Source organism: Cardiocondyla obscurior, linkage group LG04 (assembly GCF_019399895.1).
Source record: "Cardiocondyla obscurior isolate alpha-2009 linkage group LG04, Cobs3.1, whole genome shotgun sequence".
Taxonomy (NCBI): Eukaryota; Metazoa; Arthropoda; class Insecta; order Hymenoptera; family Formicidae; genus Cardiocondyla; species Cardiocondyla obscurior.
In genome coordinates this window covers 2,112,132-2,139,426 of record NC_091867.1, presented here as the reverse complement: position 1 = coordinate 2,139,426, position 27,295 = coordinate 2,112,132, and the positions used below count along the sequence as shown (strand labels likewise).

At 35.6% G+C, this 27,295-nt stretch overlaps 2 protein-coding genes across 4 annotated transcripts; both read left to right on the top strand.

Moving 5' to 3' along the window:
• The first annotated feature begins 132 nt into the window (after positions 1-132).
• Positions 133-7,908, top strand: LOC139101624 (major facilitator superfamily domain-containing protein 6-like). Its single transcript, XM_070654919.1, has 10 exons — positions 133-1,589; positions 2,474-5,210; positions 5,357-5,661; positions 5,869-6,202; positions 6,390-6,580; positions 6,666-6,802; positions 6,946-7,061; positions 7,198-7,443; positions 7,541-7,687; positions 7,779-7,908. The coding sequence occupies exons 2-10, from the start codon at positions 5,153-5,155 to the stop codon at positions 7,841-7,843; spliced, it is 1,599 nt and encodes a 532-aa protein (XP_070511020.1). The 5' UTR covers positions 133-1,589; positions 2,474-5,152; the 3' UTR covers positions 7,844-7,908.
• A 3,794-nt stretch (positions 7,909-11,702) lies between these two features.
• On the top strand, positions 11,703-27,177 carry LOC139101620 (thrombospondin type-1 domain-containing protein 4). 3 transcript variants are annotated; one of them, XM_070654904.1, is made up of 14 exons: positions 11,703-12,376; positions 15,370-15,579; positions 20,997-21,144; positions 23,231-23,397; positions 23,917-24,013; positions 24,263-24,302; positions 24,474-24,598; positions 24,724-24,853; positions 25,050-25,302; positions 25,439-25,639; positions 25,869-26,030; positions 26,118-26,294; positions 26,386-26,599; positions 26,810-27,177. In XM_070654904.1, exons 2-14 carry the CDS (start codon positions 15,538-15,540, stop codon positions 26,944-26,946), a joined length of 1,893 nt encoding a protein of 630 aa, XP_070511005.1. In that variant the 5' UTR covers positions 11,703-12,376; positions 15,370-15,537; the 3' UTR covers positions 26,947-27,177. The 3 variants fall into 3 exon arrangements, with proteins under 3 accessions (XP_070511005.1, XP_070511006.1, XP_070511007.1); XM_070654905.1 differs by lacking the exon at positions 11,703-12,376 and having other exon boundaries at positions 14,035-15,579; XM_070654906.1 differs by lacking the exons at positions 11,703-12,376; positions 15,370-15,579; positions 20,997-21,144 and adding an exon at positions 21,172-22,951.
• The last annotated feature ends 118 nt before the right edge of the window (positions 27,178-27,295 follow it).

Sequence of the window (27,295 nt, the reverse complement as noted above, 5' to 3'; positions counted from 1 at the left end):
TTTGTATAAGAAAAGTTATAAATTTATTAATGGTACATTTACAAATATTCCGATCTTTATTTCATTTGTTACTTTATGTATAATATATATATATATATATATATATATATATATATATATATATATATATATATATATATATATTCATTACGATATAATAAATTGAAATAAAAGTCGGAATAAAGTTTATTGAATTATTAAATTTTATTGAAAAATATATTCCAATGTTTTAAATTAAATTAAAATTAGAGAACATCAAAATAATATTTGTGATGTACTCTAATTTTAATTTAATTTACTTTCTCAAGAATTCTCCAAGATTTTGCAATGCAACATATATTCTATGTAATGATAAATATTAACGATGGTACGGAACCTATTTTATCATATAATTTGTGATTTCTATAAATAAATTGGTTTTTAAAATTTTACGTGCGTGCGCGGTTTTTAGCATTTTACGTTTTTTTTTTTTTTTTTTAACAATTTATAGAAAGATTTGAAACAAATGTGCTCGAATTTTGATTTTTAAATATACAGTGTCTTAAGGATATGAGATAAGATATCTCGAGGGTATATTTTATTTACAGCGATAAATATATTTACACAATTGTATAGAAAAAAATAGATTTCAAATATAATTCAAACATAGATATGTATGGAATGCTTTTGAAAACTTCAGTAAAAAAAATATCGTCAAGTTGCAACTCAACATAAATTTAGAAATAATATTTGAATTATGTTTGAAATGTATTTAACAATGATAAAAATTGACGCAGGCGATATTTCTAAGATCTCAACGGTGCATGTAAAAAAAAAAAGAAAAGGGAAATAATGTTTCTCCTGTTGATTTCTGTAATGTGGAAGCAAGTAGGAACATGTGATTTCGATTAAAAAATAGATATGTTTTTTATATATAATCTACGAAGCGATATATGAAGCACTTTAACACACACACATACACATTCTTTCTTTAGATAGGATAATTTGTTATATAAATTAAAGGATATTTTATTCTCAATTAAATATTAATAAGTTAAAAATGACGAAGGTAGTGCCTTGAGACTTTAATAAATAATAAATTATTTTCAAACGGAAACTTCCATTTATTCTCCAGTGTAAAATATTTCGAAATTGTTGTTACGAGCATTTTTATATAATAAAATAAACATATATTCACGTATAAGTTTGCGAATATCTTAATTAAATTACGTATAAGAATGTGACTGTGGCTCAAAGACAGGTTTTAAAATCGGGAAGTAGAACCCAATTTATCAATTTTAGAATAAAAGGGTTTTGTTGTACGTTTGATTTTGCTAAAATAGCAGACAGACTTGTAGAATAAACTGTAAGCCATAGAACGTACATGTGACATATTTTGGCAATGTATGGAATATTGTGCATCAATTTTCTCTGCACGCAAAACTTGCGCTTAACTGTACCGTACATTCTTTGGACCAATTTGCGATGTCGTTTTTTGTTTCGCTTTTGATTTTTGAGTATATATTGAGCGGGATCCGAGATACAAGATGAAGATGAGGATGACATAGCGGAGATAAATCACTCCCGACGACGAATGGATAAACGATAAGGTGTGTATTTTTTCGTAGAAAAATATATAGAGTTTTCCCGTTTTTTACATTAGTGTACACACGGTATAAATTGATTGCAATTATCCTTGATTGTTTCCATTAATTAATTACTATTAAATACTATTATATTTTAGATATTTTAATTTATTCTTTTTAAATAAAAAAAAAAGTATATCCTCCGATGAAGTATTCATTTTGTTTGCTTCTTCAATTTTGTTTCGTGACATTTAACGACAGCACTTTATGTGAATGTTGCAAATAATAGTGATATACAAACGTAATATTATCTAATGTAAAATAACTGTTAAATATGTATAATAAAATATGGAAAGTAATGGCGATACACTATTAACAATGTAACGACGTAATGAAGCAAGTTACAGGAGTAAAGTATAAGTTTCTCGTTGTGTGTAATTGCATGTCGAAGTAATGTGTATCATAAATGTTTCCTCAATTCTTATATGCTTGATGTCGTGATAATATATAAATATTTAATTAATATAATATTGTGCGCTTTTTTCAGCATCGCTATTATTAAAATGCATAAAACTTTTTATGCTTTCACATAGTAAAATATTAAATTTAAATTAAAGATATATTAGTGATTGTAACACAATTTATTATTGTTCTTTACATAAATTTATCTTATTATTTTCTTACCGATTTCTCCAATTTTTACATTTTAAATTTTATTAAAAAAAAAAAATGTATCTTAAATTTTATTTTATTGTATTTTAAATTATCACATTGCTATATTTCTTAATTTGTTTTATCACTGTGTCTACTAACTATTAACGAAAGTAATTTGAGACATGAAATTCCTTATTTTTTTTTCTTTTTTTTTTAGTTAATCCTACTCAACGTGTGTTTCCGTTTTGTTGCAGGACTGGAAGTACGCCTTTCGCGCGAAGTAAAGGGATCGAAGAGAACTCCTATTAGACTGCAAACAATATACGAATGACAAGACGAAAGAAGACTCTGTATTGATCGACGATGAACGCTCATTATCTCTAAATTTCGTTTAAATGCGTGGTACACGTTCCAATTGCTTTTCTCTAACGAAAGGTACACAGTGCATTCAGTGGAAGAGTCGTTCAGAGAGCTTTCAACGAGCTCTGATATCTGATAGATATATTTTTATATCTAAAAAGAGTATGTTTATCAGATTGGAAAAGCTCGCTGTACGCTCACTGAGCGGTTACGTTACCAGATGCACTTACTTTGTGCGAGCTAGCTCAGCGTTGCTGCTAGTTTCTCACCCATAGCTTCACGCGGATAATTTTTTTTCCTTTACGGCGCGAGTCGCTCTTCGTTACCTTTCGAATCAATTTTATTTAAGAAAGTAATATCGAATAAAAATCTAAAAGGGGTTAGTCGTTTGCCAGAGACACGTCTGTAAAATCGCGCGTGCACGTTTCGGTATTTTATTTATTTGATATTCGCAAACACGTTGTCTTTTCTAGCCTGGGGGGAGGAGGCTTCTCCTTTCGGAAAATCTTTTTGGAAAATTTAAATACACGTCTTACAATTTAAATCGCCTCACTATTTATCGTTTTTATTTTTTATATATTTTTTTATTTTTTAATGTCGTAAATATGTTGTCTAAATGTTGAAATTTCGAAACGCACGGAGGAATTTGAGCAGCAAGCAAATTAACAAGTTCTAATTGACCATTTTCCTGAACTTTCTTATTCCGTCTTCTATTTCCAGAAATGTTCGACTATATAATTACACAATGTGAAATAATAGAAACTATGCATGTGATCGAGACTATGTAATAATTCATAGTTTCAATATCGGATTTATACATTTAAATTTACAAGCCTTGTAATTTGTAACGCGGGAAGAACAGAAGAATATTGAATTCTTGCCTATTCGACAGATATAATTTATTTAAAAGTTTCTATTAATTCTTTAACACATAATATTTTACATCATTATTTTTATTTCACGATTTTTTTATTCGTGTCTTTAATAATTCCAATTTATGTGCCTGAGAGCTTAAAAAGGCCTACATTTGTTTTAATTTAATGAAATTTAATGAACGTTGTCATCAGCATTAATAAAAATTATTTGCTTAGCAAAGAACTTCTTAAATCTTAATAATAATTAATATTTTAAAGATTTTTTTTTCTTGTTACTTAAACTTTATATTACTTTTTTTATTAAATTAATTTTTATTAATATTTTAGACTTAAAATAATGTTCGGGGAGGGTTGAATTCTTCTTTTGCGAGTAGAATCTAATATGGTTTTAAGATTTTATTATTTTTTAAATATTATTTTCAGATTTTATTATTTTTTATTATTATTTTAAGATTTATAATTGTTTAATACAATGGTAAGAGCAGTTAAATGGCAGGAAGAAAAAGTGATACTCTTATTTGCATATAATACACCAATACATGTGCGATATACAACTTCTCTTTGCCGCTATATTTATTTTTACGTTAATGGATTCTTTTTAACATTCCACATTAAAAAATTAAATTTAAAAATTATACATTGCTTCGATGCGATTAAGAAGCAAATATCTTATGAGATATTTCATCTTATATCGGAACGTATCAGGGATGATGGAATATGAAATATCTTAATAAGCACTCACTTTATAGAATAACTTTTGTTTTTTCTATTTTCTTTCCTTTTCGAAAAAGACTATATATTATTATTTCACCGCGAAAAGCACGTAATATAGAACTAATATCATTACATTTACGAAGAATTTTTCTAAGATAATGATGCTTTTTGTATTCGGTGTGAATGAAGTCAAAAGATAGTCCAAATAATATTCGAAAAGTATATTATCGACTTACGAATGAGTACATATATATGGATAGGTACTGTTTTATTATACACGCGGTTGCATAACATTAGCGGAGCTTTTGAAGCGTACTGTAGCTCTCAGGTGCAAATATATTGTTATCTAATGACGTGCATATATGTATAAGCTTTGATTTATAATAAATATTTCCACTTACATGGCCTACTTTCTTTAACGTCGAAACAAATTTACGGAAAAAAAACTGCGACAGATATTTATAAATATAATAATAAAGAAATCTTTTTTAGAGATCTACAGTCAAATCGCCATTCAAGTTTAACCCAGAAAATAAGTAAATTAAGTCCTTGTATATCATGCAAAGTATCAGCGATATCTGTTCGATGCATTACTAGCAAATATTTTTAACAGTTGACGAATAAACGTTTCATTTATATATATGTACGGTATTTTACAACAATTTTCTAGAAAATGTCAAGACGACGTTGAAATAATGCATTTAATATTGGTAATTTTCTGAAGATACGACAAATGTAGAAACACCTATTAAATACAAAATTTTATTTTTACACAATGTATATTTTGCAGTTAAGAGTCGTACTTGCATTTGTTCGGTTCTACTAATGGAATCGATAGCTATAAATAGTATCGAAGCGTGGATACCGATATTTTTATTTGTGAAGTTTTTATTAGTGTTTCTAATTTAATTGCCGCAAGTGACGTAAAGTGGAAATAAAGTCTGCAGCGTGTTTCTCTTTGTTATATCATATCAAATAGAAATTATGAAAATTAATTACAAATATCTACCTTTAAAAGCACATTACTTTTTTTTCATGGCGAGTAAGTACATCGTGAAAAAAGATATTAGTTTTAATTAACAAAAAAAAAAAGATATTAAAAGTATTTTATCCTTAATTGAAAAAGAAAAATTATGTCGCTGCATGATATAGGTAAGCATACTAATTACAATCAATTTTTCGTTCAAGCTATGGGTGCTATGATACCATTTCTACCCGTTTACGGTAAACAACTCGGTGTTTCTGCAATAATAATGAGTAGCATTACTGTTGCTACCTATCTTTTATTTGTGATCTTTAAGCCAGTGTTCGGCTTACTTACAGATTATTTTCACACCCAAAAAAAATTCATCTTTATGAGTGTACTTGTTATTACAAGTGGCTTTTTTATTCTATTATACTTTTTGCCTTTATCGCCAGAAAGAACGATACCAAATAACGAGTTTAAAAATATCTCTTGCTCGTTTCTATCGTCTTGTGATTACATAGATGACGTAAGTCGACTGTGGTTTTTTTTAATTTACGTATTTTATTTTAACAATAACATTTTCATGATCAGTAGGTTCTACGAACTAATGTGGTAGATTGCTTTTCTTATAAAGTAATCGCGTTTGATAATTTGTACTTTAAAGTTAAACTGCAATCGATTATTAATTATTGAACTATTAATTATTTTTATTTCTTGTGTTCTTTTCTTTTAGAATTTTTTATTGTCGTATGAAACGTCAGAATATATTACATGTGACTGGATATGCGAAGACACTAATTTTACAGCGTTATTACGTTTCCACATAGCTGAAGAGACAGCAATTTTGCTAAATACTACCTGCTTATTAAATGTTGAGGAAGTACTTATATGCGCAGAAGGAACAAAAAAAAATTATAACTGCATTGTTACCTGTAGTAATTTCAAGGATGATCATAATCTGTATACATCTATCAGTTTTTGGGGATATGCCTTTGTATATTTTTTTGCCCATATGGGCTTTAGTACTTCTTTAAGTACAACCGAATCACTTTGTCTTACGATTTTAGGTAAAATTATTTAATATAATAATTGGTATGTTATATTGAACAGTTTATTTATTAAAATATAAAAAAAAATTTTGTTTAATGTAAAAAAAAAATTTATTTAATTATTTAAAATTATATTACTGCAATAGAAGTGTGTCGAGCGTGTTCTTCGCGTAAGTTGTATAACAAATAAATCTGCTTATTTTAGGTGAAAATGCAGAAAAGGAATATGGCAAGCAACGACTGTGGAGTGAAATTGGTTCGGGTCTTGCAGCATTATTATCAGGTTACACGGTGGATGTATGGTCTAATGGAAAGGCTTATAAAACTTACACACCTGCATTTCTTCTTGTGATTATATTTTTGTGCTTAGATTTGTTTTTTTGCAGAAAATTAGAGGTAAAATCTACAAAACACTAAAAAAAAAATTTTTTTAACTAAATTTAATAATATTTTATATTTTAATTATAGATTTCTGTTACAGCTACCACGTATACCAAAGTCGCCAAACATATTTGCAGAGCTACGGATACTTTTGAATTCTAAATCGACTGTTATATTTTTGATTTACGGTATAATTGCTGGTGGTATAGATGGCTACAATCTGTCTTTCTTGTTGTGGTAGATTTTAGAATTATTTCAATTATTAATAATGAATTTTTATTCATTTTCTGTACTCGAGGTTAATAAAAAAAAAAAAATCGCAATTTATAATTTCAAAAAGTTTAATATTTTCATGATATTCAATTAATTTATATCATCAGGTATGTGGAAGATCTTGGCGTGAAAGTCAATTGTATGGATCACATCAAATTAATAGAAGGATTAATAGTAGCTGCACAATGTTTCGGTAGCGGCGTTATATGCATGTTATTATATGGTAATAATAAAAAATATATTTTCCTATAATAGTGAAAGGGAAGATGCGAATTGATTAAATAAAATAATCAAAATTTTCATTTAATTGTCGTGTTCTATAAATTATTTAATAATATTAATTTTTTTTTCTTTTTCAGATAAAATATTACAAAAGTTAGGATACGGCTATACTCTTTTTTTGTCTATGGTATCTTATGCAATACGACTGGGACTAATATCTGTAGCACCAACGCCGTGGTGGATAATTCCAATAGAATTTTTATTATTGGGACCATCGGTTTTACTTTCTTACGCAACCATAATAGCGTTTGTAAATGCGATATCATCATCTAATGTATCTATTTCCGTTCAAGGGATTGTAGGAGGATTGAAAGAGGGTGTCGGTAAAGCATTTCTATTTTACATTGTATTATAAATCTGTGTTCACTGAGAAGTTATGATAGATATGACATTAATATGAAATTATTAAAATATTATCAGGTATGTCCATCGGTAATATCGTGGGAGGCATCTTGTTGAAGATGCTTGGTGGTGCCTTGACTTTTCAAATATTTTCAATATTCTTAGCTTTCAGTGCATTGGTGTACATTCTACTTTACGTTACATATTTAAAACATTATTTGCCAGGCAAGAAATTTAGCAATTTAATCGAATTACTAAATACATGTTTAATTTTTTTTAATACGATTAAAAAATAATAGAATTTTATCTCTGACAGAAATAAATGATATCGAATGGAGAACACCCGATGACGCGCGTAAGCACTGCGATGTGCCCGAATAGTGGCGAAACGTCTAAGGTGATCATTAAATGTGTACGATAACTCGATATTAAAATTTGCAAAATCTGGTTAAAGTTCACTATCTCACAACCTTGCAACACACATTTAGAAAGCCGTTATAAACATCGTAATTATTTTCCAATTGCATCATGCCCCATGTGCTAAGTTGCAAGGCATGCGATTAATGACATAATTGTTCCGCAAATTGAAACTTGAGCGAAAAACGAAATGCAAAATAAACGGCGCGCAGGTGTGCAGGTATTGCGTCGTTATGATGACATGCTACACGCTCGCCGGGAGGCTTCCGTATCCTAACAATGTACTATTATCATGCGATACTGACCGGACTTTGTATACCAAGCCGTGCAGATAATTCTCCGCAAATAACACTGGTCCAGCGATTTTTTGATCGCTCGCGAGCTAATGCATCGGCTCGGAAAGGGCTGGCCGTTACGTATAAAACGGAAACCATGCATTCCACCACCCGCGAGATAGGCCATAGCCAATTTTCCCCGTACAACCAATGACGCAATAACGTAATTTATTTGTCACCTACAGCTATTACCTGGCGGGGTAAAATAAAGGTAAACGCAAAAGTGAAAGCTTATAACTCGCTTATAGCACGGAAATTAAGAAAAAAAAAGAGAAAAAAAAAAAAGTAAATTAGTTCCTCTTAGAAATTCACCATTACCGATTAACATATATTATAGCATTATAGTTATAACGCTGCCGTTGCAATTTTCATCAGTGATTTTCATTTCGATAAGCAAGATTATACTCCTCCCAGAAAAGAAAACGATTCGGCTTTATCTGAAATCGGCCGGGCGCAGCGTCCGGGTGCCGCGTTTCATCGCCATTCATTAATTAGCGATTCGCGATAACATCGGTCGCGCAAATATTTTTTGAACACTCGCGGTAAAAGTTGGCTGCGCGCGACAGGCGAGCCTGATTAAAAATGCCCGAGTTAGAGAGTATTAGCGTCGTTCCGGCGCGAGCTAGGTCGCAATGTGAGATCGCGATTAAAAGGCATTTACCATACACGGTGCATTAGGAGTGACGCATTGCACGGTGCCGACCGTTACCTCGTTTTAAAGTGCGGAATTACACGGTGGAATTATGCGTAAATTTGTTCGCGATAGTCGCGTTAAATATCGGCGCCGCTGGCGCCCGACTGTATAATTCGCCGGCCGAGTCGTAAGCTTTCAGACCTGAGGCCTTGGGAAGTAGTTGGGAATTAATTACTGATAGATAATTAATAGACGCGCACAAAGAAAGGCGGTGGCGAAGGGCCCGGATGGAGTTTCAGTTAAGTATTATTTTAATATTAATTATATTCAATACGTCTAGAAAATGATTCTATATTAAATTAATAATATATGCGAGTGAATAAAAGCGTAGGTTTTAAGGTAAAAATCTGCATTTAGTTCAAGTCGGATGAGAAACGTTAATTAACTTGATTTTATTGTTACTTTATTGCCTCCGGTAATGTTTATATCGCAACACTGCCTAATGTGTGCGAGCCCTAACTGTGAATATCATAAATATAGGCGCAGCTAGAAGCGAAGATTACGAACGTGCTAATGGCAAGCAAAAATTTTTTCAGAAAAATTCGATTAAGACTTTACGCCATTGATTTATGATATCATTATACTACGCCCGGACTTTCCCAGAGAAGTGATCCAAGCGATATCGGAACCGCGAAGTGCACATTATTGCCGTCCTATAGTATTTAAAAAGCCATTTAACGCGGCGCGGGCTACTCGCGAATCAAACGCAATTGCGAAATTCTCCCGTTCCCCGCCGTTAAGACGTCGTAATATAATTTGCGCAAAAATTTCGTCTTTCCCGTCAATTACGCAACAGATAGGTACGCACGGATGTGCGGATCAGCGCCTAATATTAAACCGTTGCTCGCTGCGCAAAGGGGGATTTTGCCGATAAATTATACGAACGCGCCGGATTAGTTATTACCGTGGATGAATTGCGCGTTTATTTCCGCGCGTTAATAAATAACAGTCTTCCCGAGCGTCTTGAAGAATTGGTTTCAACCGCGTGGACAGAAACCCGTAAGTAAACGTCTTCCGTAAAGTCGCATAATACGATTCCGAGGGAGAGAAATAAAGCTGTTGCTCTAAGGCGATAAACGAGACAACGATCGCGGAGTTTCACGATTATAACGATACAGTTACGCTAAAAAAGGAAAAAAAAAATAGCGAGATTTCCAGCACGAGACATCCGCCTGAGTCGCAAGCCGCCGTGTCGCGTCGAATTGACGAAAAGCTCGCGCTCGCATTACCAGAGTGCTTACGCGTTTGCAGGCACGCTTGCTGCATTGTTCGGCTGCTGGAAGCGCACACGCTGATCGTTATCGCCTGAATCGGCCAATTATGACGCAACGTTAATGATCCCGATGAATGGTGTCATCGAGTCAATGACACTGCAAGCGCGGCGCGGGCAAAAAAGCAGGTAGCCATACGAGCCGTGCAATTAGCTCCACTTGCCTTACTGTAATCACCGTATTACATGGGAATCATTGCCTGACATTTGAATGTGTCGAGAGGGGAATCTGATAAAAATATTTAAATCTTGTTAATTAGCGTCATTACGCCGGGGATAACTATAATCAAGTAGTTTAAACAGATACTTTATCATAATCGCCGGTGCCTATAATAAAACTCTACTCACCCTGTTCCTTTCTCTGATCGCTTGTCTTTATTCGAATATGTTTAAAGATATTTTTTTCCTTTTTTTTTTTCTAAGCGCGTTATATACGTGCCTTTCTTCTCAGTATATTATTTCTCGTTGTTAACTTTGCTTAATGTTAGATATTTTCTAAACGCGTCTTTAATGTCAGTATATAATGACGTAAAACGCACGTGCGTTTATTTATCGATGATAGGTTATCATTAATTTATTCAAAAACATGCACGTGAATTATGCATTGTTAGCGGTATTAGTCGCGCTTTTAGATTATTCGGATAAAGATAAAAGTTCAATTCTATTGTAATTTAAAACTTCTTTCTCTCAATATATACATATATGAAATACATAATAAATTTATATTAATAAAATTTATACGCGTTACCTACAAGCTCTCGCAGAATAGCGGTCTCTGGCTCGCGGAAGAATGTTTAGTTATCGTACAAAAGTTGCTCCTTATACTTTGACGCGTGCGATCGAGAGGATGACCCGGTATATTTATTTATACCTCCTAAGCGAACGGAGCGGAGGCTGATGAACGACGATGATACAGGGAGCAAGATGCAGCCCGGGCGCACTCTTTGCTCTAGGAACGCAGCAATTTAGCGATATCAGCCGACAGAGCAACGTGGCTAATTCTATCTAAGTAGCGCCACTCGATAATTTACTTGTGGATACGTATTAGATTGCCATCGGGGCCGATCGCTAATTACAGGCTGTCTTATACGCGAGCGCATCGAGGTCCGCGTACGAGATGTTAAGCTGTATCCACGGCGAAAGTCACCCATCGGTTATCAGTGTCAGCTGCAGTCATCGCCTCCTTTTAACGTCGTGTAAACCACGTATGTTCCCGTAATTAATTCGCGATTTTTCCCAGCGTTTAAATATATTAATATTAATTTAATAAAGCCTCGTTATCGAAAAGTTAAAATCGATTTAACTAGTGAACCTTTACGCGGCGTATATGTGCCGCGAACGGAAAATTTGCACGTTCTAAAAAGAATATATAGATATAAAATATTTATTTTATTTTATTTTATTTTATTTTTTAAAATTTATTTTATGATTAGATTAATATACATATTAGATTAATTAGTAATTGTTCGATTTAGTTATTGTCATTACTAAATTTAATTTAAATTAATTTAATTATAGTTTCTGTCAAATGTTCTTGTTTATGTTACTGCTGAGAAATATGCGTTTATTAAAATAACGTCTTCGTGCTTGGCTGCCAGGTGACGCGTGGCACGACGTGGCGGAGGCGCCGAAAGCTCGATCCCGCGACTCTACGCGGGCGTATAAAATCGGTCCTCCACCGACAGGAGCCGTCAGTACGGAACAACACCTCTGACGGAGGCTCTCGACTCACGGGATCACGAATCTCCTCACTAGTCAGCGATATGCGCCTTTTGCATTTTGCATTTATCTAAACGCACCCGCGAGATAACGGCGAAAGACGTTTCTACCGGAAGACGCGCTAAATACGAACTGATTATAAACTCTTCTGCAGCCGTTTTATCAAAAGACTTCGGCGGCTGCAACGACGATGGGATAACGTTTCACGTTTGTTAAATTCAGTCGACTGTTGAATTAATTGGCGATAAGGCTATTAGTTTTAAGTTAAGCGCACGCGACGCGGCCCGGAATAATTGTGCAATCACAGTGCGGTTAATCGAGATGAACCTCTTCGGTGTGATAATAATTTACTTAACAAATTTGCTAACGAGATACGTATTCTGTGATCAATATGTGAGTTGATAATGACTGGCGTGTCTGGTTAATGGTGTTTATTTTCCGTTAACAATTTCGTGTACAGTCTGGACTTGGTGCAACAGGTCAGTCCCAGTAGTTATTCGGAATAACGTCTGTCACGATTTTAACATGATTTACTTTTTCTTTTTTTTTTTCTAAATGAACGTAATTATCTCTTCTAGCGTATTTAAATTAATAATAAACTTTGTAAAATTTAAAATACATATTAAAGTATGTGATTTCTATTAAATTACAATTAAAAAAATAATAATTTAATTACTGTTGATAATCATTAATTTACTAATAATAATTAATATGAACCTAACTAAGTGACAAAATACAATTTGGCTATTACAATATAAATAAGACGTCCAGCTTTATTCTAACAATTATCAGATTAAGCGTGATAAGCGGCCGGGATAACGAAAGCTGGAATCGAAAATGCGCCACGTGCAAAACTGGGATTAGTTACGTTCCGTTCGGCTGAAAAAAAACTTCTTGTTCGCAGGCTTGTTCGCGAATTCGTTTTCCTTTACAGACGGTGTATTTATAGTGTTGTAGTGCCGACGGGATTCGATAATCGTAAAAATAAACGGTATATCGCGACTTGCGTAATTCCCTCAAATGCTCCATCGCGCCGCGCGATGCGACGTGTTTTCTCTGCAGTAAAGTAAGACTCCCAATAAACAGTTGGTCCGATAGAAAACATACACACGGAAGCGCGCTTAAATAATTCTCTTTCTCGTAACAAGGGCTCTTACCGTGTACATTGACCGCGCGGTATTTCCAACGATGAAACTTGGCGCGAAATTTTACATTTTACAAGAACACATACATGTATCCCGATGAGGCAGATAAATTTATATACGCAGTAAAAAAAAAAAAAAAAAAAAAGAATTAAGAAACAATCCAAACGAATACAATATTTATTACGTAAATTATAATGCAAAGTTAATATTAACCGAATATCACAAATTAATGAGTCGCGCATTATATTTCATTTAACAATTTAATTTCGGCAATAACCATCAGAGAAAGTTTCAATTTGATAGACGCGAAAATTTACGTCGCCTCCACCGTCGAGTTTGATAACGTATGACATTATCCCAGATGCGCAGTTTACTTGCCGTCCGGATGCCGGCGTAGACGAGTGCAATTGTGGTGAATTCGAGCCAATGATAATTGCAAGTTTAATAACCAATTCGTATGCGATTTAACGACCGTATGTCACGCGGAGCTATTTCGCATCGATATATCACGCGCGTAAACCAGGAGATAAACGCACAGCCGCGCAGTCCGGTTTCGCACGCGAATAACGCGAGTATCAATCTCTTTCTCGATATCGCGAAACGTATCCTCGTCACCGAACAAAGTAGGTATTACACGTCGGGTTAGAGAACGATTGACCGGCGCAGTGACATTATCGCGGGAAGTATCACCGTTCGAGAATACGCGGCTGAGCCGCTCCTCGCCGTCCCGCTTCGCGGTGGTTTCGCTCCCGCAGAAATCCCGGAACGGTGCCTCCGGGACCGGCGCGGCCGACTGCGACAAAATTTATCGCGTTCGATTATGCAAGCGCGCTCGTGGTAATTGGCGACGCGACTTTGCCGCGGCCTTTGTCGGCAATTTATCCCGCAACGCGCGCGCAGATTTTGCGCGGCTTTCTCGCGCGCTGCCGGACGAAATTTACGATCCGCATCGCGATCCGCGGCCCGCGCGCGTATCAGAAAAAAAAAACAAAATCCCTCCCGTTTCTCGGCTGAATGCGAAGGAAAATTGAAGAAACGTTAATTTATATACCGCTTTAACGTACCGAAATGTGCAATGAAACGCGGTAAATCTCTCCCGGTATGTATAATCCGCGGATAATTCTAGCTCCGGGCCCGCTCCACCTTCGACAGGTCGACGCACGGGTAATATAGGTTCTTGTCTAACGCTCACTAGCAACTGGAGCATGAAATACATTATACGTACATACGCGCTCACATGCGTGCCCAGCCGGTGACTTCTTTAATATCCAATTTCCTCCGCCGCGGCTAGGCTTCTCCGCCAGACTTCGTGCCATAGAGCTATACCATTTCGTTTGAATGTCAAACGTCATTTAAGCGCAAACAAGTCGTAATGATAATTATTTCGCAGGCTATCAATTTAATAAACAGCGACGCGTGTTAGTTTATTAAATATAATCGTTAATTATATACGATCGGTCGCACCTTATCGATTTTTTTTACGACTTTGTTAAAATGTTTATGTTGCATTGCATTTCTATCATCGAGATAAATTGGTACTTGCGGCCGTTTAAATGTAAATCATGTAATACCTCAGCTCGAAATTATTAAGAAATGTATTAATAATTACGCGCTTATTTTTTGCACGTTTGCATACTTTTTTAATTTAATAATATAATAACTGAATAATTTTATATTTTAATATTTTGATAGTTTAATTAAATAATTAATTAATTCACATTTGACGCTTTTTTAAAACCACAGTTTCGTCGTCTGAGGACTTTAAGGTATTTTTGAGGTTTATTTTTATTAAAAAAAAATAAAGTACGATAAAAAGACGAAGCATACCAGCGAAACAAATTTCAAATATGTATAACAAATCCATTACCTAATTGCTGATTTTATCGAGCAATATCATTTAACGCAACCGTGGAATTTGCTGCCGGGGCTCAATCAAGCTCTCGTAAAACTGCGAATCGTCGGAACTTAAATTTATAGATACGATGATGTAATTGCATTCCACGCGAATTCGCGCCGGTGCTCGTATAAGCTATTATCTGTGGAATGCTACAATGATAATACTGTTATCGTCACCAGATTCGCGTAAAGTCGCAAGAAAATAACGTAAAAGTTCGACGGTATCGCAAACTCCGCGATACGCATTACGAGCAGTGATTAGCCATATTGATTTATTTATTAAAATACGTTCGAGTCGTCAACGCATATTTCGTTATTATATTTTAATACTCATGAGCCTCTCGGTGTTGCTGCAAAAAATCGCTGATCGCCAGAAACGATCGAAACCGAGGATGATGTCAACTCTACTGGACGTTATTGAATGCTTGCAGCCGGCGAAGAAGTTCACCGAAATAAAGGCGGCATCCACCGGCATATAAAACGGCGGAAAATGATGTAAGGTCCAACGCGAGGCGCGGAAAGAAAAGTGTGTGCCGTCCCACCGGAAGCCGCAACGAGATGAGTCGGCAGTGAGACCGCGTGAGCGAAAATCTGTCAGGATGCGGCCACTCGTTCTTCCCCTTTTGCTGCTATCTTTAACGGTAAGCGCAGCGCGACTAACATACAATATTGACGTGTGATTTACCGCGCCATTAAGGCGGCCGTCGGGCTGCAGCCTCAATGTCAAACTCGTATATCAAACGTGGGCGAAATTGTTCGCAAATACGTTCCGGCACATGTCACGAGGCGTCCTGCCTCCAATCCCCGAGGTGCATTCAAGCGTGACAACAGCAATTTCGCGAAAAATAGAAGAATACTTGGCTGGGTACGAGTGTACAATGGTGTAACATACAAAAATGTTCTGAGCTTTAAGGCGTAAGAAATTAATTAATCGTATTAGATAATTCTCTGAAAATTTTGATACAACTAGTAATTTTTAAAATTTTTTTTTAGGCTTAAGGCTTATTACATTTCTTGTAGCCTCGGTCTTTCTTTTGTAAAAACAAGACGGATGTCTCGCAGAATGTTAATTGGAACAAACGATCAACCTTGTACATACGTACACCAACGTCATCGTAATATCGTCTTAACCGGACTGACCGGCCGGCTTGTAAAACCCACGTTCTATCAGCATAATTTAAACGCTACCGGCACCTAATTATAGACAATTTAAGGACGCGTGAGGATCGTTCCTCCCGCGTAAACTAGCTGCGACGCCGAATTAATGAAAGTCCCAGGTGAGAGAGCTGATACTCGCACGGTCGGGCTTCGGTAAATTATGCTTGAGCAACTAGTACGCCGAATGTTGAGTAGGAAGTCTCGCTCAACGCATTCCTGCGGCTAAGTGTTGCCTGCGGTGCGTATTTTTAGAATGGCGGAATAATATAATCAGAGAATGTGCAACTTCCTGCCACACGATCCGAAATCGAATCTCAGCCTACAAGTTCTTCTTTTCGGCGGTCATAAATTTTCATAATTTCTATAAATAAATTTCCCTCCCGACGAGCGCGAAGTAAGATTTTTATCTCCCCGTCCGCGGAAATTCTCACTTCTTGTATGTAATTAACAGCGAGCTTTTAAATTTTTTTTTAATATTAAAAGTTATCTGTTAAAATTAATAGATCGTTATAATTTTTAATTTTTAATTTTATCGCAATTTTAGAAATTTAAGTTATTGGTTGGTATCGTTTTTTTTTTTCTCCTCAAAGAATTCAAATAAAAATTAAAAGAATATTAACATAAAAAATATTAAAGTATGACAAGCGAGATTTTTAAAATGTCAAAATTTTACAAACCTATTGCTTTATTTTTTTTATATATATTTTTTTATTTACGTCTACTCGTAAGACTGCGAGTTTCATGTTTGACACGTTTATGTCGCAGCTATTCGTCTTCGTTACTGGAAGCACGGCATCAGAAATTCATGTCCGCCCCCGCACACCCCTAACGTAGGCTTATTTTATTTTTAAATTATTCTTTAATAAAAATTCTGGAAATTCCAGAAAAATATGCGGTAGAATATTTATGCAACAGCGACATTATTCACATCGCTACGCGCGCGCTGTTTTTCGAAAGATCCCAATTCGCGCGCGGCGTTACATTCGGAATTAATATTATATACGTACATAATTTTATTTCGGCGAAATTAAATAATATTAATTCCGAATTAAATTTTTATACTAGAACAAATCTCGTGCGCGCTGTTTTATTATTATTTTCTTTTTCTCAAAAAAATCCCAATTGCTAATTAAATTTTATATTAGGATTGGACGGTCAAATGTTTGTAATTTATAATCTCTATTAATTACACGGGAGGAGAATAAGTGGCGCAAAGTTCCATTATTCAAAGCGCCTTGTTGAAATCTCCGTGTGACACTCGTAAAAGACTACCAAAATTAATTATATCGCGTAAATAACCGGGTGCTATTTATTTGGACTTTAATGGGTGGTAGCGACGTAAAATAATGTTAAAAAAGATTTACGTTCCGTAAGAGGATCAAAATTCGAAGAAAGCGTTGAAATTGGACCCGTGTTACCTAAATTTCTTAAAGCACATAAAGCTTTAAAGTGCATTCGTTGCGTCGTTCCTTAAATACATACGTAGGTATTACACTTTCCTTAATCTATTGTCGCGACAGCATGGCTTTAATACGTTGAATAACGATTAGAGAGAATATTTTGAAAGAATTTTGATGTCTGATCGAACGAGGCGGCCCTATAAAAAGATCGTCGGCGGTGCATCGTAGCAGATTTGTCATTATGCGCCACATTTAGGACGATGGAGATTTAACGGCTTGAGTGGCCACACAAAAATAACGCACCGAAAATAAGCGGTAAGCAGAGATTCGATGCTAAGGTATCATCGCGAGACGTTCGACTCGACATTACCGATCTTGCTTATCGTAAAAAAAAGAAAGAGAGGCGCACCCGGCGGTGCAATTTCAGGTTCATTAGACTTCGCCGGTGATATTGAACTCGGGTCTACAATAAGCGTGGTACGCTTTAAGATGCAAGAAGTTGATCATTTACATGAAAATTTAATTACAAAAATTCTTAAATTGTAAATATAAAATATAAAAATCAAATATTATAACAACAAAAATCGACATTTCAGCATCGAGAACTATGTCCAGAAGAACTACTCTTCCATTGACTAGTCTTGAATTTTACGAAATAGAAAGGTTTACATTAATTTAGTGTCACCGATAAACAATAAATTAATTAATACGGACTTTACGTTACTTACGCCTTTTTAATTTTATCGCGCTTTCTTGACGCCGTCCAAATTAACGAGGCGTTAAGTACGCAAGCTGATAGATTAAATATAGAAATCGCATGACGCGAGGCAGTTAATTATGTAACTTGGCCGCGACGTAATCTCGTGGAACCGGGGAAATTATTTAGCCGTTCACAAAGAAAATGGTTCTCTCTTAATCGCATGTTCATACGTTATACTCGGTGATACGCGGAGTGTACACACGCCCATATTTTATCGCTGTGTAAACACCTAATGTGGCCGAGATGCTACGCGAGAAGCTGCACAAGCGTACGCGTACGTAAACCTGTAAACCCGACAGAATTATGGCCCGTACGTTATTTATGACGTATGATGCGATTCTATAAATTGTTATATTAGCTTGCTAGTTTTGAAACCGTTTCATCAGACAAGCAATTTGATTTTGTGCAATCGCTAAAAGCGGACACGTTTCCTCAACGGACGGTCAGTCTGATTTTAATTTCCTGAAAATTACAATTCAATAAAAAAAAAAAAATTTGATGTTTATTTTACGTTTCCGTACTTTTACGCGTGGCTACATCGTTTTGAATCAAATGGATCATTAAACAGGTACACCGTTTGTCGATGTCGTTTCCTCAGCGAAGAATACAATCTTTCTATCCCACACCACGACTTTAATATCGCACCCATCTACGCCGTTGCCGCGCTCATTGTTCGCCGCCGATTTATAAATTCACTCATGCGATATTCATACAATTAACATTGTGCGATCTCGCGTACACAAGCGGCGAGCAAGTTGACATTCATCCCGAGTTAATCCAATTGGAGAGAGGAGTGTCGGTTTGGGCGCGGCTTCGTGCGCGGCTCGGCCGATTAAACCCGATTTGAAAATGAACGGTCAGCTTCAATCGAGCACCGTCACCCTTTCAGAGTGATCCCCGACGTAAAGTGTCCAATTGTCATTTTACGTGCACACGTCACGCGGAGACGTACCCCGCTGATGGGGCCTCGGGCGAGGGATTTTAATTGCTTTTAATTTACGTAGTCGTACAGGAAACTAACAAGGCCACTTTTAGCGATGGAAAAGAGGAGCGAGAGTAATTCGTGGGGGCAAGGGAGATGATTTATTACCGAAGAGATACTGGCTGATGGAAGAAGCTTACGATACAGATTAAATTATTTCTACTCTTTTTCTCTTTCTCTCTCTCTTTTTTTTTTTTTTTTTCTTATACGCCGGCATGTATGTACATGACACAACCGGGCCACGTGGCGCGTACTAACGTGATAATACTTTGATCGTGATTCAGGTTAAATCGCGCATCTTACGTCTCTTACCGTTTGATCACTTAATTAACCTTGATCATCTTGCGTGGTGATCTGGCGAGGAAGCAAAAATGTTCTCCCGCCTCGATGTGGTAGACTTCATTTATACACGAGCCGTTTTAGTGTCTCTTCATATGCGTTATTTCAAAGGAACACGCATGTATCGAATATAGCCCTCGCGTAATTGACGAAAAGTGAATGAGACGATCGCGCAGAAAATACATTTAGTTATAATTTTTTTTTTAATATTTAATTTTTCTTTATTGGCCTGTTTTTTTTCTAAGGGTTGCTTCAACGTTTTAATAAATTTATCTGTCAGGTGAACATGTTCGTTTTTATCTATTTAGAAAGAAGGGTAAAGGTGGACGTACGATCGCCTGATACACGAAATCTGAAAGCTGGAACAACCTGTCCTTAATCTTTTTATTGTTGCGCCGCCATTTATTTCTAATTTTCTCGCGCGCCATGTGTCTCTCGTAAAAAATAAACATAAAAACATATCCGTACGAGGACGGGTGGGTCTGAAAAGTGGTCTTGCGTACGCGTGCTAATTTCTAAGACCGACGATTCGCGACCAGTGTTTATTTCTGTGCATTAGCGAAACACTGGACGCGGTAACCGTGCAAATATGAAAATGCTCGTCCGTGCGCCGCAGAAAGGGTGACGCGAAATTATGGCTGTCAGAACGTAAATTTAGACGACGATTTGCCACCGTTTCGGTTTCGGTCCGTTTGCACTCCGTCACCTCTCGCTTGGCTTGAGCCTCGCGACAACAAGTTCATCGGAAGTAAAGAGTCCCCGACGTTTCATCGCGGTATTATAAATCGAAATTCAGAAGACACGGGTTTAGGGCTTGCTTCCTGGCAAACTCACTTATCATTTAAGCGCGCGTCTGCGTTGATTTATTTTGAAAGAAGAATAAAGCTAGACGGTATGATTATCCGATAGAAACATCTACCTCGAAGCTCGAACGATAATCTACCCTTAGTATTTAAAAGGTATCCGATTGTATTGAATCGATGGTTTGCAAAGACCTCGCATTGCCTCGTAATTACATACAGCACGTCGCGTCGCAATTGATGCGCGGAAATCAAGAATTTTTATTAACCGTGCAAGCGTAAATTGCTCGGCGTCGGCCAATGATGGGCGCGCCACTTCCTATTAATTTATTTCGCAGATTGGCATCTCCGTGGCGATACATATATCCTGCCGATTCCATTTCGATACTCGGAAAAAATAAAATAAAAAAATAAAATAAAAAAATAAAATAAAATAAAAAAGAAATAAGAATGCACGCCGGACTGTCATTTATCACGTGCCCACTCGTTGAACATACCGCCTGTGAGATCTTTGATCTTGAACGCCAAGAGTGCGAAATTTAGTCTACGATTTATTATCTCGCGAGCGCGAAATTCTCAGTTGGCGCGGCGCGCGTTATACCCTAACTGACTGTTTCAGGGTGGCGTGCGATTTGGCAGCGGTCATCTGATAGATGGAATTTTCACGGAACCGACTTTGGAACCCGGTTACAATTTGGTGGCAGTGGTCCCACGTGGCGCCTTGGCACTGAACGTGACCGAACTCCGCCGCACGCAGAACTATCTTGGTGAGAGAAATAGGACTTCAGTTGACTATTGATGATGATAAATTAGGGTGGGCCAACTATTTTCATTCAGCCACGCGAGTAAACCTTGCGTCACGGCACCACTTCAACGTGCGCCCATTTATTTGAATAAAGCTTACGATGTCTTTTCCTTTTTGTTTCGCGCCGTGTACTAATTATAAATTGTTCAAATTGAATTAATTTAACGTTCTTGACGCATAAAATTACGATTTTACAAAGCGAACGAATCTTTTTCCGGTGGAGAACGATATACCAAAGTAGCTGAATATTTTTTCTTTTCTTTTTTTTTTTTTTTTTTTTTTTGTTGCAGAATATATTTATGTACGCATTAATGCTGGCGCGTATGCAACTTTGTGCATTTTGCAATGTAAATTGTATCTATCTGACCAGGACGTGACTGGTGATTCTTTTTACCAACGCACAGATACAGATCGGTGTGAACGTTAATTGTGCTGCTGGCGCCAGGTAGAATAATTCAGTATCGCTTTGGATTTCGTGGAAATCGCGGGCAACCGGTTTTACGAGGAATGCATTTCCACCTACCGTGACTTCTTACTGTTTATGCACTGTTTACGGTAACCCGTTATATGGCGTGGTCATTAAATGGCGACCGCACCCGGCGATTAAGATCATCATCGCCCCGCGTACGAATACGTTGTTTGCGAAAAGTAATTAATTTAATTTGCCTAATTTTTTTTTTCTTTTAATATAGAAATAAAAAATTAATTTATAATGCGATTTAAAACAGCATTTAGAGCGTAGCACGACTTTTTAATAATTTTAACGATAGTATATTGTGAGATTAATTTTAAACCAGTGGTTAATAATTATTTATGAATATAAAAGACAACGGGGAAAACTTAAACATATCTTTAATCTTTTGTTATAATTATTAATCCCATAATTGTTTTTAGAATTTGTTTAGAAATTAAGTATGTATTATTACGTATGAAGATAATTAATACGCTTCCCGCGACACCTTTCTAATCGATTCATGGCTCTATCGAAGCGATGTAATAACCATTTTTTCACGAGATTAGAACAACATATTGTAATCCAACACACTCCTATGGAATGATTGCGTCGTCGATAAAGAAACGAGTCGTCGGCAGCGTGATTAGTTGCGATTGTTAACAATACCGTCGACACGTTCATTAACGCCGACGTGATCGCGCCTCCCATTATCCTCACTTAATTTATAAGGACGATTCCACCCAAGAGAAAGCGATAAGGAATCGCGTGGGGTTAATTCTGTTAAATTAAATTTATTCGGTCTTAAAAGAATATAAAAACGTAAACTAGCAAAATGTTGTAAAGTATTTTTTTGGGAAATTAAACAATTTAATTAACAAAGTGCGAAACGCGTATTATAAAATTAATTGGAAATATAATAATTAAATTGCGAAACGCATTTTTATCAAATTAATTTAGAATCTATTAATCAAATTGTAAAACGCATTTTTATCAATTTTAGTTTACCTAATTTTTTTTATTTATTTATTTACATTTTTTATTTCTTTGTGTTTTATTTTGGACTGCAGCGCAATGCAACGTAATCGAACGTTTCGTGGCGTCGTAAATGGAACGGGATACATACGTTGTCCCGCTAAATTAGATGCACCGGCCCCGTGCCACGTGGGTTACATAAATCGCTCGCGACCGTAAACTTGCTCATAAATGACTGTCATTGTGCACGCCTAAGTCTCGTTTGAACGATCGTGATTGCCAGCTTTAACGCGATCTACGCCAGTCGACGCGCCGAAGACAGTCGTTCTATAACCAGAACCAAGTAATTAATTCTCAAGTAATACCCATTATTGTGATCCTTCTCGTTTCTAATATTTATACGCAATATCGTGATTCATTTATTTATACTTTGAAAATGTACACACACTGAACGCGTATTCGAATAAGAAAATCTACAGATGAGAATAATTTAATATTATAATGAAGAAATTATGTTATTAATATTTTTACAAGCTCCACCTTAAATGTTAAAAAATGAAATATCAATATGCTTGCCACAATTTAAAAGACGCACTATAAAATGCAATATAAAAATTTACAGCAATTAGATTGCAAGATGGTAGTTATTTGTTAAATGGGAATAATTTTATCAACTGGTCCGGAGAATACGAAGGAGCCGGCACGACGTTTTTGTATCATCGTCAAAGTTCTCAAAATTTAGAAAGCTTCTCCGCAGCCGGTCCGTTACAAGAACCCATAGACGTCATGGTAAGTAACGTTATAGATATTAACAAAGTCTAATAATTCAATTAATATTTATATATGCACAAACTGCGAAAAGAATATCTTTAATAAATATTTTCCACGCAAAGGCATTAAAAATAGAAATATTTATCAGTGCTACATTTATATAAAAGTTTATTTTACGGTATGTTTTGCATTCTTCAGTTAAATTGTGCACATTGCTATTACGCGATTGTAATAATGGCGGTTCAGAATAGCAATTGTTGCGCGCTGGCAATAGTGGGCGTTAATGAGTTCAACCGAGTTCCATTTAACCCTTTCACCGTTGATTTTCCGCTATACATTGTCATAAATCGCATAGGTTCTGTGTTCAATGATGTTAAATTGCACCCTGTTCCACTTGACTGTCCCACTTTCTTTGCCGTCGTGAATTTAATACTTAAAAGTTTTCCCAGTAATAATTTAATAACTGAAAGCTTGGCGATCTATATTGTTTTTCATTTAAATATTTTTTAAAGCAATTTAATTTTATTATTTCCGTAGGTCTTATATCAGGAACCAAATCCCGGTATTGTCTATCGATATCGAATTCCCGGGAGCACAAATTTACCGAGAGTCAATCATTTTCCGCACAATGGAGGTATCATTTTATTTCGACTGCACGTATTTAAAAATAAAAATTACTTTTAATAGTTAACTTTTACTGATTTACAAATATTTTCTCGCATTAAAAATAAAAATTGTTCGTTACTAAATTGATTAAAATCATTACTATTAAATTAATTTTATTTAAAAAAAAATTGACAAACGGTACTTTTCTTTTTTACTTATTCCTCTTCTTGTAGTAAAAAAATATTAAATACTTATACAAAAAATTACTTTATTATAGTTTCCAATAAAGACGTTGAGCATAGTTTGCAAAGTAGAAGGTAAGAAGTTTAAAATAAATTAAAATAAAATTAATTAATATAATAAATAGAAGTGTTCCTTTATATAAATTGCTTTTTTTTTTCTTTTTTGACAATAAGCTTCCCAACGTCATCGTGCCTTAAGTCTCCTATTTAATAATTAAATGACTACAAAGAATTTATTTATTGTAGATTCGATAATGGTTTAGTAACAAGTAATGTAACGTCCCCGTCGTATTCATCACGACGTTATAGAAAACGAAAATTTATTTGGAAAGCGATCGGTCATGGTGAATGCAGCAAATCATGTGGCGGAGGTATACTAAAAATTAATTAATATATTCTTTACGGCAAGTTATGTAGAGAGTGAGAGAGAGAGAGAGAGAGAGAGAGAGAGAGAGAGATTTGCGGGTTTACAAATAACTTCTATATATTACATAAGGTGTACAGATACTGAGGCACATATGTATCAAGGAGCACACCCAGCAGCCGGTACCAGAGAAGAGATGCCACGGATTAGAGAAGCTACACGAAATTCGCCTTAGATGTAACACAATGCCGTGTCCACCTAGGTAATTTAACTTTAATCTGTACGTTACACATTGAAATATAAAGTGCAAACGCATAAGTCGTAAATAAATATAATTGTGAAAAGAAAAAGACTATTTTAACGATAGAAAAATGTAATTAATTATATTAATTACATAATACTTTCTCTATGCCTGTTCGGAAACTTGCAAAAAAATTTGTATTATTTTCTGTATAAAGGTGGCGCGGCGGACCATGGAGCGAGTGTTCTACTTCTTGTGGTACCGGGACTCGCACGCGGGAACTTGAATGCGTACAGGAAGTAAGAGCTTCCTTAACAATGAGAATCGCCGACGGCGCTTGCATGGAACCGAGGAATTTGCCGACGAGCGAAGTGTGCGAAATGCCGCCGTGCGAGGAGATTAGGCAAACGTCGACGCAGACACCATCTCAGACGTCGACCGCAAGATGGACCGTGAGCGTTTGGTCACAGGTATTTTCGTTTTCTAATCGCGTATATGCAAATGTAATCAATTAATTTTTATGAATTTTTTTTAAATAATAATACACGTTAAATTTTAAGTTTAACAATTTTAACGATAAGTTTTTCTATGTGACCGGTTTCAAAGTGTTCCACGTCCTGTGGCGTAGGAAAGAAAACAAGGACCGTAACTTGTGCTACCGAAAATATTTCATGCAATCTCTCGGAAAAACCTGATGCCCACGAAATATGTGACCTAGGACCTTGCTTAGAAAAATCAACGCCGTTGAACGTCGTTTCCGCGAAGTTACAGACCTCGCAGTGGCTATTCACCGAATGGTCTGACTTGGTGAGCTGTTACCATTTGCAAATTGAAAGTATCGATCTAATAAGAACGGCTGTAACGCGAGTTTAAAATTGAATATCAATTAATAATAACTTTTTGACTGAGAAAGTAATAAAAAAAATGACACATACAAAAAGCTGTATTTTATTTCTAAAACAGCTTTGAAATTATATATGCAGATTAAAGAATTGTTATATTAATTTTATTAGCAATCTGTAATTGACGATTTTAGTGCTCGGCAGAATGTGGAACTGGGGTTCAAACTCGAAGAGTTTTCTGTGAGACGAGTTCTAATGAAGAACGTTGTGACGAATCGAATCGACCTGAGACTTCCAGAGACTGTTCGAGCAACAAAACTTGCAGTGGTCAATGGTTCACTGGACCGTGGACGGAAGTCAGACCTTAAATTTTAATTGTAGTATAGCAACTCTAATTATTTATTAGTGTAGCAATAATGACTTATTTTAATGATATTCCCTAGTGTTCTTCAAACTGCGACGTAGGTGAGCAAATTAGAGACGTCGTATGTGTTACGACTCTCCGAGGCTCCCTACGTGTCGTCTTGGACATGAATTGTCCTGCAAATAAACCAGAGAGCAAGAGACCGTGTAGAGAGCGACCCTGCACCTCCACTTGGTTTATATCAGATTGGACGCCGGTAGATATTTATTTTATCACGTTGAAGTAACACGATTAATATTTCAAGGGCTCGGGGCAAATGTGTTTTCTCTCACAAACTCGATTCGTAGTGCTCTCGATCTTGCGGTAAAGGCGTGCAAAAACGCGAGGTCCGATGCTTGAACGCGGACGGCCAATTACCTGAACCACATCAACTTCATTGCCGAGAAGAAGATCGACCAGTATCTCGAAGGACATGCAACGATTTTCTCTGTCGCGAAGATCGCGTGCCGGAAAATTCTCATAAAGCCGCTCAAGTCCAGGACGATCCCGAGATAACAAATGGTTAAATAAAGTTTTAATTAATTTAAATAATTTTTTTTTTGAAATTATTAATATTTAGTAACTATGTAGTTTTTATATTAATTTTGTAATTTCTGTAAAGTTTATGAAGCGATTCTCGACATGAAGTTATTATGTATAAAATAATATTTTTATATTTTTATATTATATATATATTTTTTTTTTAATTATTTATTATGTTGCTCATTTTAGGTGTCGAAAATAATTCACCTTGCAAAGACAAAATGGCCAACTGCAACTTAGTTACACAAGCACGACTCTGCTCTTATCAATTTTATCAAGAATCGTGTTGCCTATCGTGTTCTCGAGGCAAGCTGGATTTTGAATAAGAGAGTTCTTTCGACAATTGTGCTCATTGTAACCGTTTAACACAAAGAAACTGTCTTCAGTAGTATTTTATATTACATATTGCTAATTAAAGCTCTATTTTTTGCCGCCTTTTGGTACAAATAACATTTAATAATTAATAGACTATAAAACTTTTATATGTTACGTTTTATATGTATGGATGTATAAATATGCATGCTGCAAAGCAATTAAATACAAAACCCACGACAGGATATTTGATTAAATAGAAGAGATTGATTGCGCGTAATTACTAATTTGTTGTAATGATCTGGCGCGGCGTTTCATCCGCGCTATTCTCGAATATCCGTAAATATATATTATATATACATT